General features: G+C 61.4%; 2 protein-coding genes across 2 annotated transcripts; one reads left to right on the plus strand and one right to left on the minus strand.

Annotated features, from left to right (window-relative positions):
• Positions 1–927: 927 nt before the first annotated feature.
• On the minus strand, positions 928–7884 carry P3H4 (prolyl 3-hydroxylase family member 4 (inactive)). Its single transcript, XM_081110047.1, has 8 exons — positions 7399–7884; positions 7055–7207; positions 6773–6944; positions 5946–6074; positions 3954–4099; positions 3227–3310; positions 1647–1791; positions 928–1335 (listed from the first exon to the last, which is right to left on the minus strand). The coding sequence occupies exons 1-8, from the start codon at positions 7876–7878 to the stop codon at positions 1313–1315; spliced, it is 1332 nt and encodes a 443-aa protein (XP_080966173.1). The 5' UTR covers positions 7879–7884; the 3' UTR covers positions 928–1312.
• A 1052-nt stretch (positions 7885–8936) lies between these two features.
• FKBP10 (FKBP prolyl isomerase 10) lies at positions 8937–16182 on the plus strand. Its single transcript, XM_081108855.1, has 10 exons — positions 8937–9227; positions 11640–11785; positions 12121–12310; positions 12421–12566; positions 12950–13139; positions 13288–13433; positions 13933–14125; positions 14432–14574; positions 14767–14930; positions 15176–16182. The coding sequence occupies exons 1-10, from the start codon at positions 8980–8982 to the stop codon at positions 15359–15361; spliced, it is 1752 nt and encodes a 583-aa protein (XP_080964981.1). The 5' UTR covers positions 8937–8979; the 3' UTR covers positions 15362–16182.
• The last annotated feature ends 689 nt before the right edge of the window (positions 16183–16871 follow it).

Genomic DNA, 16871 nt, shown 5'->3' on the forward strand with positions numbered 1-16871 from the left:
CTGTTGTGAAACCTGGAGGGGACACTGGTGAGTCACAGGGCTGGGTGATAGCCACCAGACACGGCTCTCACCCCCACATCTCCGGACCCTGTACCCCCCAGAGCCAATGCAAGATGGGGCAAGACGCCACCGCCACCACCAAGTCTCACTGCAGATGGTAACCGCGCTCCTCTGGCCACTGAGATGGGCCCCAGCTCATGGAGAGCGGGCAGAGCGGGCAGGGCATGCTCACCCTGACCCCAAGGAACCTGGGTCAATGCCTGAAAAGTGAAAACCGGAAGTAAATGTCCTTGGCCCCTTCCCCTCACTCACCACATATCCCCAGGGAAGCCATGCTGAACTCGGAAAATACTGGACATCCCATCTTAGAAATCCGAAGCCACCGTCCTCCCAGGCCTTGGGGCGGGAACTGCGTCCTCACGCCCCCTGGCGGTGGATTGCCATGACAGCAGCTGCTCTCAGTCCGCAGAGGCCAGACTGTGCCCCCTCACCCGCCTCCCTCCGCATTTACGGATGAGGGGAGACCAGATGAGGGGAGGTGGGCGCAGAGGCCAGGAGAGAAGGACCTGCACCCTCACCACTCAGCCCTTGGGAGAATGGACCCCAGGTCTTGTCATTCTTTTTCGTGTTGCTGTTGTTAATCCTCACCTGAGGATATTTTTCCATTGATTTTTTTTTTTGGGGGGGGGGGGGCGGGCGGGAGAGAAGGAGAGGAGAGGAGAGGGAAAGGCAGAGAAAAACATCAGTGTGAGAGAGACACATCGATTGGTTGCCTCCTGCACGAGCCTGACCAGGGCCTGGGCCGGGGAGGAGCCGGAGCCTGCAAGCAAGGTACCTGCCCCTGATCGGACTCGAACCCAGAACCCTTTGTTCAACAGGTCGACGCTCTATCCACTGAGCCAAACCGGCTAGGGCCAGGCCTTGAAATTCATTCAAGAAGAAACATTTATTGAGCACCGTGGCCAGTGCCAGGCACCGCTGGACTCCTGGTCCAGTGCTCTCCGTGATGCCAGCCACCCCTCTGCTACCTCTGAAATTCAGGCTGAGGCCCCGACTGGGAGAAGCGGGCATCTCCTCCTCCAGGGGAGGAGCAGGGGGAGGAGCAGCTGCAGCACCGCCATCCTGTGGTCGAGACCAGCGAGGAGGCAGGGGGCCCGGGGCAACGCTCTCGGGTGGGACAGGATGGGGCCTGGCCAGCTATGTCCATTTTACATTTTTAATAAATAGTCTTGCTGCTGCCCAGGCTGGTGAGGGTGGTCCCACTGGGCCCAGGCTTCCCAAGTTCTTGTGAGGTGCGGGGGTGGCCCTCTTCTCATGCTAGCTCAGGCTCCGGCTCTGCAAAGAAAAGGAGAGAGCGCTGGGGTGAGCCCCACCCCTCCCAACAGGTGTCTGGCTGCTATTCTACCGGGAGGTGGGGCAGGCAGGAGAGACTCCCCAGGAACAGGTCTCGGCTGACCCCTGATCCCAGGAAGGATACCACCCCCTACAGAGGTTGCCAACACACAGGAAGCCCCCAGAGGAGGGGGTCCCAGCATCCAACACACATATAAGTCCCCCGCCTCTGTAGCCCAGTGCCTGGATCCCTCTGTCCCCAACCTCCACCCCCAGCTGCATCCCCACCCCCCGTCATGGCTCAAGTCACTGACCAGCCTCAGCCTCATCACCCTTGGCGTCCAGCTCCTGCCACCAGTCAGCATAGATGCCCTCCTCGTAGTCGCCCTCCCCCTCAAACTCCGCATCGGATTGGTGGTCCTCGGGCTCCAAGGGCGGTTCTGTCTCCTCCAGCTCCATCTAGAGAAGCCCCAGGGTCCAGGGTCAGGGGACAAACCAGATCACAGAAGGCACAAACCTGGGCCAGTTCCAATCCTGGCCCAGGGGCCCTCCCACCCCATCCCTGTCTCAAGATCTCACACAGGAATGACATGAGGATTTCTCCTAACGTCCTATCCCCAGCTGCCCCCTCCCGAAACTGGTGCATGGGGCTCCACCAGCAGAGATTCCGTGTTAGCAGGAGCTTCGCCCTCTCTGCAGCCACTTGTTATGTATGTATAAATACCCCGAGCGTGCTGGTAGCCCGTGCACGCCGCCTGCTCATGCCATTCCCAGCCAGGAACGCCTTTCCTCCCCTCTGCCTGCACTGCCCTTGTTCATCCCCCCAACACCAGGCATCAGCTCCAGTTGCAGCCCTTGCGATGACCCTGGCTGGGTCAGGAGTCCTCCGGTGCCCCCTGCTGACCTCTCCCGCAGGGAGAGGGGTGTTGTGCCTCCCCCTGTTGCTGGGGAAAGGGACTGTGCCTCTCATCAATGTAGCCCAGGCCGCAACCCGGTATCTGGCCAACAGCACACAACACACAGCAGCAATCAAAACGGCTGCCACCTGCTGAGCACCGACTACATGCATGCCAGCTCTGTACTGAGCGCTTTACACACTTGATCTCGTTTCATTCTCACCACACGGGGTGAGGTGGGCATGATCCTCCCCACTCGATGGATGAAGCAATGAGAGTTTCAGGGCTCCCCAAGACTTTCCTGGAGGGGGCCCACTTGGGAAGTGTGGACCAAGTCTGGCCAGCGCCAACCTGGCTACTAAGAGTGTAGACCCGGCCCCCATGTTCCATGAGGGAGCATGGATGGCACTTGAACAAAGGAGGGAGTGGATACAGAAGCCCTGAGCAGGGACACCTGAGAGCATTCACCCTCAAACCCTCACTCAGAATCAACCTAACACGCTTCGGTCCTTCCTTCCTGGTGTCCTGCATTCCTTCCTTCGTTCACTGGTTCATTCAAACTCAGTTTCTGGGCGCCAGCTCTGCTTTCCCCGGAGAGCAGAGTAACCTGGGGGAGCTGGGAGTAACCTGGTCCCCCATCTTGGATCACAGCCCTCTAGGAGACTGGCTGGAGAGGGGGCTGGCGGTGAGCTGGACCAGGACTGCAAATAAGTCCAGGTCCAGGGAGGCCGGGAGGGTCAGAGTCGGCAATGCAAGCCTGGAAGACAGAGCCAGGGCATGCAGCCTGGCTTCCTGGAGGAGGCGCCACCTGAGCTGGGCCCAGGAGAAGCACGACTGAGACACACAGAGAAGGGGGCAGGAGGACATGGAGTGGGGGGAGAAGGGCAGGAGAATCCTGCTTCACAACAGCTGGCTGCCGGGAGCTGGGGCTGAGCTTTGGCAAAGTGGCCAAGGGGTCTCCATCATCACCCAGCCCTGGGGGGCAGGGGGCCACTTACCTCATCATCTGACTGCAGGTACATGTGCGAGAACTCCAGCAGCTCCCGCAGCTCCGCCGTCTGGTTGTGGTAGAGCATGGCCTCCTGGTGGGAGGGAAGGAAAGTGAGGTGAGCTGGACCCTGCTGCCAGAAGAGGAGGAGCCAGAGCTCCGAGGATTTGGGCCCCCTGGCCCTTTTCCAGCTCAAGGAGCCTGGACAGGTGTCAGCTCACATGCTGATCAAAAAAGGGGCGCTGCTTGGAGTGCTGGGTTACGGATCCTGAGGGTTCTGTGGGAGAGCGCCTCAACTGATTCGCAGTGTCTGCCACTGACAAGGAAATGGACACCCGCACCAGGTGCCCCATCTGTGCCAGGGTTGCCCCCGACTCCTAAGGAGCTGCTCAGTTGGTCCAGGTTGGGAGGTCCCTGGGGAAGAAGGCCAAGGCCAGCGGTGAGGATGATGAGGGTGGGGAAGGGAGCAGGCAGGAACCAACAGGTATTTTCATACCTCCCACCTCACCTGCGGTGCTGGTAAGGGAGGTCGTCCCAGCCCCATTTTGCAGGTGAGGCAACAGATTGAGAAAGGGTGAGCGGTGTTCCCAGGATCACAAAGCCGATGGGGCTGAGTTTGAACCCAGGACCCCAGCCACAACCCATATTTTTTCACTTTCCATCCTGCCTTCTGAGGAAGCCGGATTTTTTTTATCAAATCACATGGTCCCAAGAGTGGCTCGGAAGGCAATGCCCACCTCCCGGGGCTGGAAGTCCTCCTCCTCCAGGCCCCAGCGAGCCCGGTGGAAGCGGTAATACACCAGGTTCTGCTGCATGACGCTGTCCTCCGGGTCGAAGAGCATGTAGCTGGCGGCGCTGCGGGCAGCCTGGCGTACGTCGTTCACTGCAGACAGAGGAGGGGTGAGGAGGAGCCTGGCACTGCCCCGCCTTTAGGGGTGACCCTCCCTCCCCTCACCCACCCATCTTTAGGGATGACCCCACCTCACCCACTCCTATCTCCCTCTTCAGTCCAGCACCTCTGCCTCCCCAGCTGTCTTCCAGAATACCTTTGGGCATCTCACCCCACCCAACGATAATGCACCTGGGATGTACTGGGCACTTGATGTGTGCCAGGCCCTCATTTAAGACTCAGCGCTATTGTCATTCCCATTTTACAGATAAGAAATTCAAGGCACAGAGCGGTCAAGTAAACTGTCAAGCTCACCCGGCTGGAGAATGATGTCGGAGGGGAATTAGAGGCCAGAGGTGGCCCTCAACCTCTTAGCCAACTGGACCCATGAAGGGCCTCTTGGCTTCTGTGTGTGTGTGTGTGTAAGTAGAGTTTTATTGATTTCAAAAAGGGAGGGAGAGCCCTAGCTGGTTTGGCTCTGTGGATAGAGCAGGGGTGGGCAAACTTTTTGACTCGAGGCCACAGTGGGTTCTTAAACTGGACCGGAGGGCCGGAACAAAAGCATGGATGGAGTGTTTGTGTGAATTAATATAAATTCAAAGTAAATATCATTACATAAAAGGGTATGGTCTTTTTTTTTTTTTTTTTTAGTTTTATTCATTTCAAACGGCAGGATCCAGCCCGCGGGCCGTAGTTTGCCCACGGCTGGGCTAGAGCGTCGGCCTGCGGACTGAATGGTCCAGGGTCCGATTCCAGTCAAGGGCACATGCCTGGGTTGCTGGCTCAATCCCCAGTGGGGGGCATGCAGGAGACAGCTGATCAATGATTCTCTCTTATCATTGATGTTTCTATCTCTCTCTCCCTCTCCCTGACTCTCTGAAATCAATAAAAATATATTAGGGAGAGGCAGAGATAGATAGAAACATCAATGATGAGAGAGAACCATTGAGTGGCTGCCTCCTGCAAGCCCCCTACTGGGGATTGAGCCGGCAACCTGGGCATGTGCCCCTGACTGGAATCAAACCTGGGATCGTTCCGTCCACAGGCCGAGGCTCTATCCACTGAGTCAAACCGGCTAGCGCTCTCCTGGCCCCTTGGTCCACAGACCCTCCACTCCAACTCCAGCTTCTGTCTGAATCTTGGCATCTCTGCATTACAGGAACCCTAGAGATTGTCCATCGCAGCCCCTTGGGGCCAGGATCTCCCTCAAATGAGGAAGGCCTTAAGTCCTGGGGCTACTTCTTTTTTTAAAAGATTTAAAAGTTATTTTATATTACTTTTAGCGACAGAGGAAGGAAGTGGGAGTGAGAGAGAGAGAAATATCTGTGTGAGAGCAAAACATCAATCACACACCCCATACGGGGGATCAAGCCCGAAACCGGGCATGTGCCCTGACCTGGAATTGAACCAGCAACCTTTTGGCACATGGGATGACGCCCAACCATCTGAGCCACGCTGGCCAGGGCTCTGGTGCTACTTTTTATTAGGTAAGTGACCAATGACCCCTTGCCCTCTATGTAAACCTCAGTGCCCTCATCTGAAAAATGGGTCCAGCGATGCCATCTGCAGGGGGTTGGTGAGAGGATAAAGTGAGATAAACAGACCTGGCAGGGCTTTGTAAACTGTCAAGTGCTGTGCAGCTGTGGGCTAGCTAGTCATTTACCCTGAGGCTGCTCTCTGTTCTCTTCCTCCAGCCTTTCACCTGCCCCACCCACCCCCACCCCCACGCCCTCCCAATAGCCCAGGGGCCTGAATTCTGAGGAATAGCTCCCCGGACTCTGTGATGCTCCCAGCAGTGCTCTCCGCTCCCCACCCCACCCCAAGCCCACAGGAGGCTCACACTTGTAGTAGGCAAACTGCAGGTAGTGATACATGGTGGCCACGAATTTCTCCACGAAGTAGCCACCCACGTTGGGGGTCAAGTTGGCCTCACAGTCCACCTTGCACTGCAGAGATTCTGCAAAAATATCTGGGTGGTGGGGTGGGGGGGGAAGCAGAGGTGAGAAGCTGGTGGTGTGCTGAACAGCTCCGTTCCCCGGAGGGGGTGATGGAGAGGACGCCAGCCCCAGCTCTGCCTGCAGAGCCTGTTGCAGCCACGTGAGAGGTGGCGGCTGGGATAAGCAATGCTGAGGCAGAGGACTGTGGCCAGGGCGGACTCGCCGCCCACAGCTTGGCTCTGGGAGGTGGCAGGTGAGGTGTGGAAGCGGTCCTGACGCCCAGATTAAAAAGCTCAGGGCAGCCCTGGGGGACCCCTGCAGTTAGGGACTTCAGACTCGGTGTAATTTCTGGCCACAAACTGCTTTTGGGACATCCGTGCGGGGCTGTTTCCCATCTCAGCGGGGGCACCTTTGCACCTGCATTGACCTCTACCTGGAAAGCCTGTGACCCCCATCCCAGACCCTCCTGGGATGTCACCGCCTCTCTCCACCAGCGCCCAGCACCTTGGGCGCTCCAGACTGCAGCCCTTCGGCACCCAGCGGCAGGGGATCCGTTAGTTACCCTGTCCGCCTCTCAGCTGGCTGCGCACTCCACACTCCCAGGGACAGGACATAACACTGACCACCTCCCCAGCACGGAGTAGGGGCTCCATGAATGTGTTCAGGGGTCTGAGTTGTTCTGGGCCCAGTGGCGGCTGGGAAGGACGCCCATGGATCTGGGTAGGGGTACCTGCTATGGCAGGGTAGAAGTCCTTGAAGTCCACCTGCTCGTGGGCCCCCTCGCAGCCAGCCAGACACCGCGCAAAGGTAGCCAGGTACTCGGCCAGGGCCCGCTCCATGTCCTCGGTGCTGCTGCGGAAGTCCCCGCTGTTGTAGAGCTTCACCGCCCGGAGGAACACGGCCTGGGGAGGAGCGAGGGGAGGGTCAGGGGGGGCCACACACTCCCCTCCTCCCCAAGTCCTATGGGGGGGTTGGCGAGGAGCTTCAGGGCCAGCCCTCCCCCTCCGCCCACCTCGTAGGGCTGCGCCTCCAGGTCGGTGAGGGGCTCCTCGGCCGCATCCAGCATCCCCCGGTAGTAGCTGAGATACTTGGTGGTCAGCTCGTGCTTGGGGTTCTTCTGGAGGAAGGTGTAGGCCGCCGCCAGCGCCTTCTCCAGCCGGTTCGCCTGTGGGGTGGGGTCGGGTGGGTCAGCAGGGCCCGAGCCCGCCGCCCCGAGCGCACGAGAGGCTGCGGGATCCATGTCAGCAGCTGCTCCGCCGCAACCGACGGGAAACCCGACGCCGGCTGCCGGCGACGGGACCGAGCAGCGCCCGGGGGCGGGCGGGCGGGCGGGGGCCTGGGGGGCGGGGAGCCCACCTTGAACTGCGCGTAGTGCAGGTACTGGTAGGGCAGCCGGCTCTGGAAGTCGCGCAGCAGCTGGCGCGGCGGGTAGGGCACCTGGAAGGCGGGCAGCGTCCGCTTGCAGCGCCGCAGGCAGGCGGCGCGCTCCAGGACGCGGCCGAAGAGCCGCAGCTCGCGGGCCCACTCGTCGCCGGGACCCCCGGCGGGGCCGGGCGGGGGCCCGGGGGCGGCGGCGGCGGGCGGCGCGGGCCCGCTGCAGTTGGCGTGGCAGAAGGCCTCGCTGTCCCGCAGCAGCCGGTGCAGCCGCAGCGCCGCCTCCAGGTAGCGCGCGCTCTCGCGCCAGCCCTCGCCCTCGTACTGCTCCAGCGCGTGCCCGTAGGCGGCGGCCAGCGGCATCAGGTCCTCGGGCGGGAAGCCCCGGAAGCTGTACTTCTCGTACTGCGCCCCGGAGCGGCCCAGCAGCAGCCACAGCAGCGCCCAGGCCGCCCGCCCCATCCCCGCACCGCGCCGGCCGGCCCGCGGCTCTCCGGGCGCAGCTGGTGTCCGGGCCGGGCCCGCGGGCGGGCGGGTGGGGCTGGGGAGGGGCCGGGCCGGCGTGCCCGCTGGGTCTTAGCGCCGGGCCCCGCGGCTGCCGGGAGGGGAATGGCCTCGGTCAGGACCCCGGAGGGGCGAGGGCTGCGTCTCCCCTCTGTTCGGTGGGCGCAAGGGTGTCCTGAGTCCCCTACGTAGCCCGGTCCCCTGTCCTTAGTAGCTTTCCCTCGACAGATGGGGGGGCGCTTCCCTTAAGGATGGGGAGCCCAGAAAGCTCCCCTCCACGCTGCCCCCCCCCCACCTTAAGGTCGTGAAATGGAGGTACGTGCCCCCTCCCTCTGTGCTGCCCAAGCCCCAGGACCTGGTTTTCCGTCCATCACAGCACCCCTTTGGCACTCGCCCCACCCCCAGTCCTGAAGGGGTCGCTCCCAGGGTCCCCCCAGCCCGCGGTGGGCAGGTCACACCCGACTTTGCCCTGCACACCCTCCACTCCACCGCCTCCGGCCGGACCTCCGTCCACTCCGAACGCCCCGGCAGCCCGGGTTTTGCAGAGCGAAGTAGCTCCTCGTCCTGGGACAGGAGGGATGGGGGAGCGGAGACACCCTCAGATGTTCTAGCCTCCCCAGCCTCCCGAAGAGGCTTCTGATTTGGGGGTGCCAGCGAAAGCAGCAAGGGATGCCTGGGTCCGGCTTTAGGACCCCGGGGGCTCCAGGGGGAAAGACAGTGAACTTTTTCTTTTTTGGGTTTGGAGTCAGCTCCCACTTCTCATCTTTCTGGAGCCTCCCTCCCGGCTGGGCCTCTCCGCCTCGGGCGGGGGCGAGGGGGGCGCCTGGAGCTCTTTGTGGTGCAGGCCCGGTCTCCCCCGCTCTCGGCCGGGCCCCCTCCTCCGATTCCACCCCGACCCCGCCCGCCAGCTCAGCCTCCCCAGCCCCCATTCCACGTGGACCCGCCAGGGCGGGGGTGGGGAGTGAAGACAGGAAGGGGGGGAGCCAACTCGGGAGCGGAGGCTGGTGGCGGCTCCTCTCTTGTTCGGCCTCACTGCCGGCCATCCCCGCTCCAGGCACCATGTTCCGTGGCGCGGGGTCCCGCAGCCACACCCTCCTGCGAGCCCCGCTCCTGCAGATGTTGCTGCTGCTGGTGCAGGCCGTGGGGAGGGGGCTGGGCCGCGCCAGCCCGGCCGGGGGGCCCCTGGAAGACGTGGTCATCGAGAGGTACCACATCCCCAGGGCCTGTCCCCGCGAGGTGCAGAGGGGGGATTTCGTGCGCTACCACTACAACGGCACTTTTGAGGATGGCAAGAAGTTTGACTCCAGGTAACGGGTTGGCTGGCCCCAGACTCACCACTCCTCCCCCGCCAGCGGGGCGGGCGCCCTTAGCTCCTGGGTTCCTTCCCTTGGTGCCCTTGTAAGCTGTGTCTGCCTTCTGGTACTCATTCCCTGACCCCCTAAACCCAAACACAGCGTCTTGGGCGGGGGTGGGGGTGGTCTCCCAGACATCCATCTCCCCAGGGATGTATCTTCTGCTCTCAATTTCAAACCTTTGCCTCTCCAAGGACCCCAACTGCGTTCACACACGCTCCCCAAACCCCCCTAAGTGCTTGATAATCAAGGTGAACTGCTCTATTCACCAGCCCTTTATTTAGGGACATGAGGAGGGGGCTGTTCTAGTCTACAGTGTTGGGGGGAAGAGCCTGGTCCCTGATGCATGTGAGCAGCCTGGGACCCCTACATTCCCACCCATCCTGACTCCCTTCAACGCTTCCTTCCCCGGTTTCAGTGCCTTTGTGGTTAGAGAAGAGGGAGTAGAACTTCCTTTGGAGGGGGTGGCTGTCAGCAGCCAGCATTATAATAAGATTGGATGAATCTGGGCGTGTAGGGACCATGTCTGTCCACGTGTCAGACCTGCTGTCCTGGCTCCTGGGAGAATTGTTATACTTCCCTCTCCAGGTCTACCTGCACCCCCACCTCCTCCATCTTAGTTAGTTAGTGCCACCAGGCCAGGGCTGCCGCCCATCTTGCCAGCCTTGGAGTTTGAGAGGCCGGCTTCTGCTCTGGCAAGGAGAGAGGCAGGCCTTTGGTCTGCTCTGGCAAGTCCACGTTTCCCCTCTCACCCAAGAATATTTTTTCCATTGATTTCTAGAGAGAATGGAAGGGAGGCAGAGAGACAGAGAGAAACATGACATGAGAGAGACACACCAATTGGCTGCCTCCCAACCAGGGTGGGGCCCCAACAACCTGCAACCGAGGTGCATGCTCTTGACCGGAATTGAACCCTCGGCCCCTGCCGATCGATGCTCTATCCACTGAGCCAAACCGGCCAGGGCGCTAATCCACTTCTGTTGGTGGGGGCAGGGCAGGGCTACATGTCAGCCTTGGTTAAACCGGAGGTCTCAGTGACACACACACAACCCCCCACCGCACCCCACGAAGTCAGTTCTTCTTCGACCCTTCCCCAAAACACACAACTCATCCCCCGGGAAACCGGTGGCCATGGCTTTGGGGGCAGGCAGTGTACTGGGTAAGAACACAAACTCCAGAGTCCAAGACCCTGGTTTCAAAGCCAGGCTGTGACCGTGGACAAGAAATGGTGCCTCTTAAAGCTTTACCTTCTTTATCTGAAAAATAGAGATCACAAACAATCTGAAAAAACCGAGTCCCTGCTTCCTGAGACTGATGATAGGACTCAAACAAGACGATGAATGAAAATAGACTTGACACAGTGCCTGGGAGTCCGAGAGGGTCCAATACTCATTAGCCTCGACTCTGGGGGGACCAGATGCCCTGACAGTGCTGACTGGTGCTCGGGCCCTCACAACAGCCTGTGTGGGAAGCAGGCCGGTCACAAAACCAGCTCAGTAGGCAAAGTGAGGGGTAGGCAGTAGCCGGGAGTACAGCCCCTGACCGCCTCCAGGGGCGGAGTCGAGGGGTGGAGGGGGCTTTGGGGGGGGGGGCTTTGGGGGACGACTTCCCTGGTGGGGACTCTGGGAACCAGGCTGAGCCTGGAAAACTTTCACAACCCGTGGCCCCCTTTGGTCAATCTCCCAGCCGCCCTTAACTTCTGAAAACATAAAATGAAAAAACAGTAACTAAAATAAATAAAAGCCACGGCAGTTTGAGAGTAGGCTCTTTCAGAACTGAAAACCAACCCCTACCCCCCACCAGCCTGCTTCCCCTTCCTTTCCTCCTTGGCGAGTCCCTGGTGCAGGGGCACAAATGGGGGGGGGGGGAGAGTGGCGTCGCACATACCACATATTAGCCGTGACCTTGAGTGAGTGACTTAGTCTCAGAAGAAAAATGAAAACAATAACGCCTTCCTCACGGGGAAAGAATTAAATCAGATCACGGCCAAGCATGTCGCCAGCACATCCTAACGGCTCCATAAATGTTCCTCTTCACTTCCCTGAAGTGCTGAGCACGCCTTTGCTGCCAGCAGAGAGCAGCAGACAGCTCGCACCCAACCCTCTCCCAGGAGTATAAGGAGCCCCTAGGCTCTGTGGGGACTTCCTTTTTGTAACTGCCCCGCCTCTTACATTGGGGGTCATGGCTGACCCCAGAGGGGGGTGAGGAGCATGTTGATCTACACCTGTGTGTAGAGGGGGATTGTGCATGTGTGTGCGTGTGTGTGTGCACCTGGGCATGTATGTGACCGTGGGCAGAGGGAAACATCTGGCTGTGTGCACCCTCACCTTGCACACCTGAATCCACTGTATCCCCTCCGTCCCCCAGCTATGACCGCAGCACTTTGGTGGCCATCGTGGTGGGTGTGGGACGTCTCATCACCGGCATGGACCGAGGCCTCATGGGCATGTGTGTCAACGAGCGGAGACGCCTCATCGTGCCCCCCCACCTGGGCTATGGCAGCATCGGTGTGGGTGAGAAGGGCTGGGGCACAGGCGTGGGGATGGAGGAGACCTGGAGGCAGAATCAAGGGCCTCGGGGCCCAAAACCTGAAGCTTAGAGAGAGAGAGGGCCCTGCCCACGGTCAGCTGCCTACCCAGTATGAAGAGGGGCAGGTCTGGGACTTGAGTTTGTTTGCTGCCTCTGGGGTGGGAGGAAGGGCAGTAACGGCTGGTAGGATCGCAGCTTGACTAGGAAGAAGGGGAACTAGAGGTGTGGAGGGAGGGGGCCCAGCAGGATGCTCAGACCCCCACGGCCACCCCCACCCTGGGCTGCACCAAACATGCGCCCCTGCGGCCTGCCCTCACAGCCGGGCTCATCCCCCCGGATGCCACCCTCTACTTCGACGTGGTCCTGCTGGATCTGTGGAACAAGGAGGACACCGTGCAGGTGAGCACCTTGCTGCGCCCGCCCCACTGCCCCCGCATGGTCCAGGACAGCGACTTTGTCCGCTACCACTACAACGGCACACTGCTGGACGGCACCGCCTTCGACAGCAGGTACGGGCTGGCGGGGCCCCGGGCGCTGGGGACCGTGGCTCCGGTGGGGGGAGCCCAGGGTCTATGTTCTCCCTCCTCCAGCGGCATCACCCCTACCTCATTCTCTGCAGCTACAGCAGGGGCGGCACTTACGACACCTACGTCGGCTCTGGCTGGCTGATCAAGGGCATGGACCAGGGGCTGCTGAGCATGTGTCCTGGAGAGAGAAGGAAGATCATCATCCCGCCGTTCCTGGCCTATGGCGAGAAGGGCTACGGTAAGGGCGGGCGAGGACTCGGGGATTCTCCGGCGGCGGCGGCGGCGGCGGCGGCTGCCACACACAGTGGTTCAGGGCGTGTGCTGCACCAGGGCACCCAGCCAAGGAGGCGAGTGGGAATGAAATCAGGCCCCTGGTGATCATCTCGTTGAGAAGGGGAGCTGTATTCTGACTCAAAGGTCCTGGACGGGCTGGTGGGTGGCCCGGGGGCACACCCAGCTCTGGCCTCTCAGGGGGAGCAGGAACAGGGAGGCTGAGGGCCAGGGAAGGCCCCGGAGAGCAGGGTGAGCACCCTTTTGCAGGGTTCTCCCAGGGGCCTTCCTGGGTCAAGAAGGAGCGGGTTTGCTCCCCACCTGTATGGTTGAAGCCTATCCCGTCCCCAGGGACTGTGATCCCCCCGCAGGCCTCCCTGGTCTTCCACGTCCTACTTATCGACGTCCACAACCCGAAGGACACGGTCCAGCTGGAGACGCTGGAGCTCCCGCCGGGCTGTGTCCGGAGAGCCGCGGCCGGGGACTTCATGCGCTACCACTACAACGGCTCGCTGATGGATGGCACCCTCTTCGATTCCAGGTCAGGGGCGCGGCCTGAGGAGGGAGGGTGGGGCTGGGCGGGAGGCAAGAAGCTGGGGTCACCTCAGCAGCCCGGGGTGGCTCTGAGCTATCAGCAAGGGCAGGGGCCCCTCTGACTCCCTTGCTGGCCTCCCCACCTTGTCCTGCAGCTACTCCCGCAACCACACGTACAATACCTACGTGGGGCAGGGCTACATCATCCCGGGGATGGACCAGGGCCTGCAGGGCGCCTGCATGGGCGAGCGCCGGAGGATCACCATCCCTCCCCACCTCGCCTACGGGGAGAACGGGACTGGTAGGCCTGTTGTAGCTCAGCTCCTCCCCTGAACCCCTCAGTGACCTTCCCCTGCTCTGCCCTCTCATCACAAAACCGGTCACCCCCACAGTTCCTGCCACACGGACTCCATCCTTCCCTCCAGGGCAGTCCCCCCACTTCTCTTTCCTCCTGGGAACGTGCTCCTGAGTTTGGGGAGGGGGTGCTTATGGAAAAACAGAGACATCCTAGCCCTGGGAAGCAGAGACCTGGATTTGAGACCCAGCTTTGCTGGAAGGCCAGCGCCCTCACCTGTAAGATGGGACTAACCCCCTTGATCAGCCAGGTGAGTCCCTCGGAGGTTTTGCGGTATAAAGGGCTTTCTAACCGGCAGGTCCCTCCCTCCCTGCCCCCTAGGAGACCTGATTACGTGGACAAACACCCCATCCCCTTCTCATGTGAAACCCCAGGGCAGTTTCATGGAGACCCTGGGGGGCCCCTCCTGGACGCCAAGCTGACCCGCGCCCCATTCTGGTCCCAGGAGACAAGATCCCTGGCTCCGCTGTGCTGATATTTGACGTCCACGTCATCGACTTCCATAACCCCGAGGACCCAGTGGAAATCAGGACCCTGTCCCGGCCCCCCGAGGCCTGCAACGAGACCAGCAAGTCCGGGGACTTCGTTCGCTACCACTACAACTGCTCTCTGCTGGACGGCACCAAGCTCTTCTCCTCGTGGGTCTGGGGCGGGGCCGGGGGCAGGCAGGTGGGTGGGCCCAGGTGAGGGGAGACCTCCATGTAGCACCCCCTTCTCCATCAGTTCCAGTCTCTGGGGAGCGGAAGGAGCAGGAAGGGGAAGGGAGGGTGAAGCTTGCGGTAGGGGAGCTGAGCCCCGAGGCCACATGGTAGGGGCCGTGGCAAGACGAGAAGGGTGTCCCATCCGAGCCTGGGCCCTGCACTCAGCTGCGTGGGGTGGGCACCCGTGAGGTGTGAGCTGTGGGAAGGGGAAGGGCACTGACCTGGGCATCTGCTCCTCCCCAGGCATGACTACGGGGCCCCCCAGGAGGCAACTCTGGGGGCCAACAAGGTGATCGAAGGACTGGACACAGGCCTGCGGGGCATGTGTGTGGGGGAGAGGCGGCAGCTCGTGGTCCCCCCGCACCTGGCACACGGGGAGAGTGGAGGTGAGGGGCAGGTCCGGTCTGACCCACCCGTTTGCCCCTTTCGGCTGGTTCTGTGAACACCCCGTCCCACTCTCCAGCCTCCAAGAGGGGTCACAGGCCTGGAGCTGGGAACACACTGGGCAGGCCGCAAAGCCAGGCCCGGACCAGGCCCGGACCAGGCCTGACCGGTCTCCTTCATTCTCCCACCGCCAGCCCGGGGGGTCCCTGGCAGTGCTGTGCTGCTGTTTGAGGTGGAGCTGATCTCCCGGGAGGAGGGGCTGCCCGAAGGCTACCTGTTTGTGTGGCACCAGGACCCTCCCGCCAACCTGTTTGAAGACCTGGACCTCAACAAAGATGGCGAGGTCCCCCCAGAGGAGGTGGGTGAGGATGCAACCCTTACAGTACCCGTTCCCACACTCTCACCTCGCGTGGCGGCCTCTAGCAAGAACAAGGCACATGTCCACCCTCCTGTCCGGGCCCGTGCTGTAGGTCCCTTGTCCCTGCCCCAGCTCTTCTCCCCCGTCCTCACTGGCTGGCCTCCCTGGGGGCCCTTGCCAAGGCCCCCCAAGGCTGCTCAGGCATGAGGCTCACGCTCCCCCTCCCCGGCTCTCCTCTCCCCCAGTTCTCCACCTTCATCAAGGCTCAAGTCAGTGAGGGCAAAGGACGCCTCATGCCGGGGCAGGACGCAGAGAAAACCATAGGGGACATGTTCCAGAACCAGGACCGCAACCAGGACGGCAAGATCACCAGCGACGAGCTCAAGCTGAAGACGGACGAGGACCAGGAGCGGGTTCACGAGGAGCTCTGAGCGCAGAGCCTGGGCCCGGGCCCCACACCAGCGCCCACTTCTGGGGACAGTGGGCAGAGGGTTGACTTCCAACAGTCACCCCTGGCCCCCCCCTGCTGGGAAGAGGTCTGAGCATCTCCAAAGTGGGCAGAGGAGACCGTCTGGTCTTCCCACCAGCCTGAGCGCAAAGCCCACAGCACAGATCTCCTCTCGGTTTCTCTCCTCCAACCCCACGCCAGTTCCTTGAGTTACAAAGCCAGTCTGGGGGCTGGTGGAGGCTGGGGCTGGATGGGGCCATTGCTGGCCCCCAACCCACACCTCCATGTCACCACGGAGCATGGCCGAGCGAATCATTCCTGTTTCCCCACACTCCGCTCTGTACCTTCCCTCACCATCCCCAGGCCCGCCCCCTTCCCCATCATGGCAGCTCCCAGGGGCACGGACCAGGGCCGGCAGAACCCCATCTTCCTCCCACAGCCACAGCTGACTCCAAAGGAAGGGGGGGCTCAGGAGAGCAGCCCTACCACACCCAGGTCCCCAGCACCTGCCCGCCCCCACTGCTGCTGGGGTCCCCTCGGGGAGCTGCAGGTCAGGGCTGGGCTGTCACCTTTCATCCCTGAAGAAGGCTGAGGGGCTGAGGAGGACATCGGAATGAAAGGGCGGGGAGAGGACACCTACTTAGATGGGTCTCAGAGCTACTGAGTGAAATCCTTGGTTTGGAGCAGAGATGAACTTAGAAAGGCCCGTTGGGGACGGTGAGGGGAGTGGCAGAGCTCTGCACTCATTGCCGAACTGGTGTCGGATCTTCCTCCTTTGTGACGAATAAAAGACCAAACCAGAGGCCTCAGGAAGTGGGCTTTCACTGGGGGAGGCTCTCAGACCCGAGGATTGAGGGGAGAGGGGAACAAAGCAGGCCGTCTCCATGCCTGTGAGCTCAAGGCTGTCCCGGCGTCTCCATCTCCTCCCTCCAGAGCTGCCTGCCTCCCTGAGACCCAATCCTTTGGCCCTGCTCCTGGAAAGGGAGCCCCAGTCTGCCAGGGGGAGGGCAGGGAGTGGGTGACCACAGAGAGGGGCCTGCAAGGGCAGTGCGGACAGATGATCCCTGTCTCTTAACTGTCCCAAGTGAATGGAAAGACGAGGTCTCTGGCCTCAAACACAACACACAAAGCTGAGAGATTACATCGCATAGGCTGGATCCCGCCCTCACACGGGTCATTTTCAAAACTGATGTTCCCACCTCTCCCTGCTCCTGGCTGCGGGCCATTGCCACCTGCCCCACCCTCCCTCTTGTCACAGGACAGTACCCGAGTTCAAATCGCCGGGGTTTTAGGGGAGGAGTTGGCGTCAGCCACCAGCCAGGCCATCTGCCCTCACCTGCCCTGTAATGGAGAGGACCCAGAGCATGCCAGGACGGGTCGGAGGGGGTGCTCGGGAGAGAAAATGATGGACTGGTCACTGAACTGCCCCACGAGCAGATTTCTGGCCCAGGATCCCCTGAGGCGTGACCTCTCCCCACGGCCACTCCCTGTCC

The sequence above is a fragment of the Myotis nattereri genome (assembly GCF_964212035.1).
Source record: "Myotis nattereri genome assembly, chromosome: 16".
Classification (NCBI taxonomy): Eukaryota; Metazoa; Chordata; class Mammalia; order Chiroptera; family Vespertilionidae; genus Myotis; species Myotis nattereri.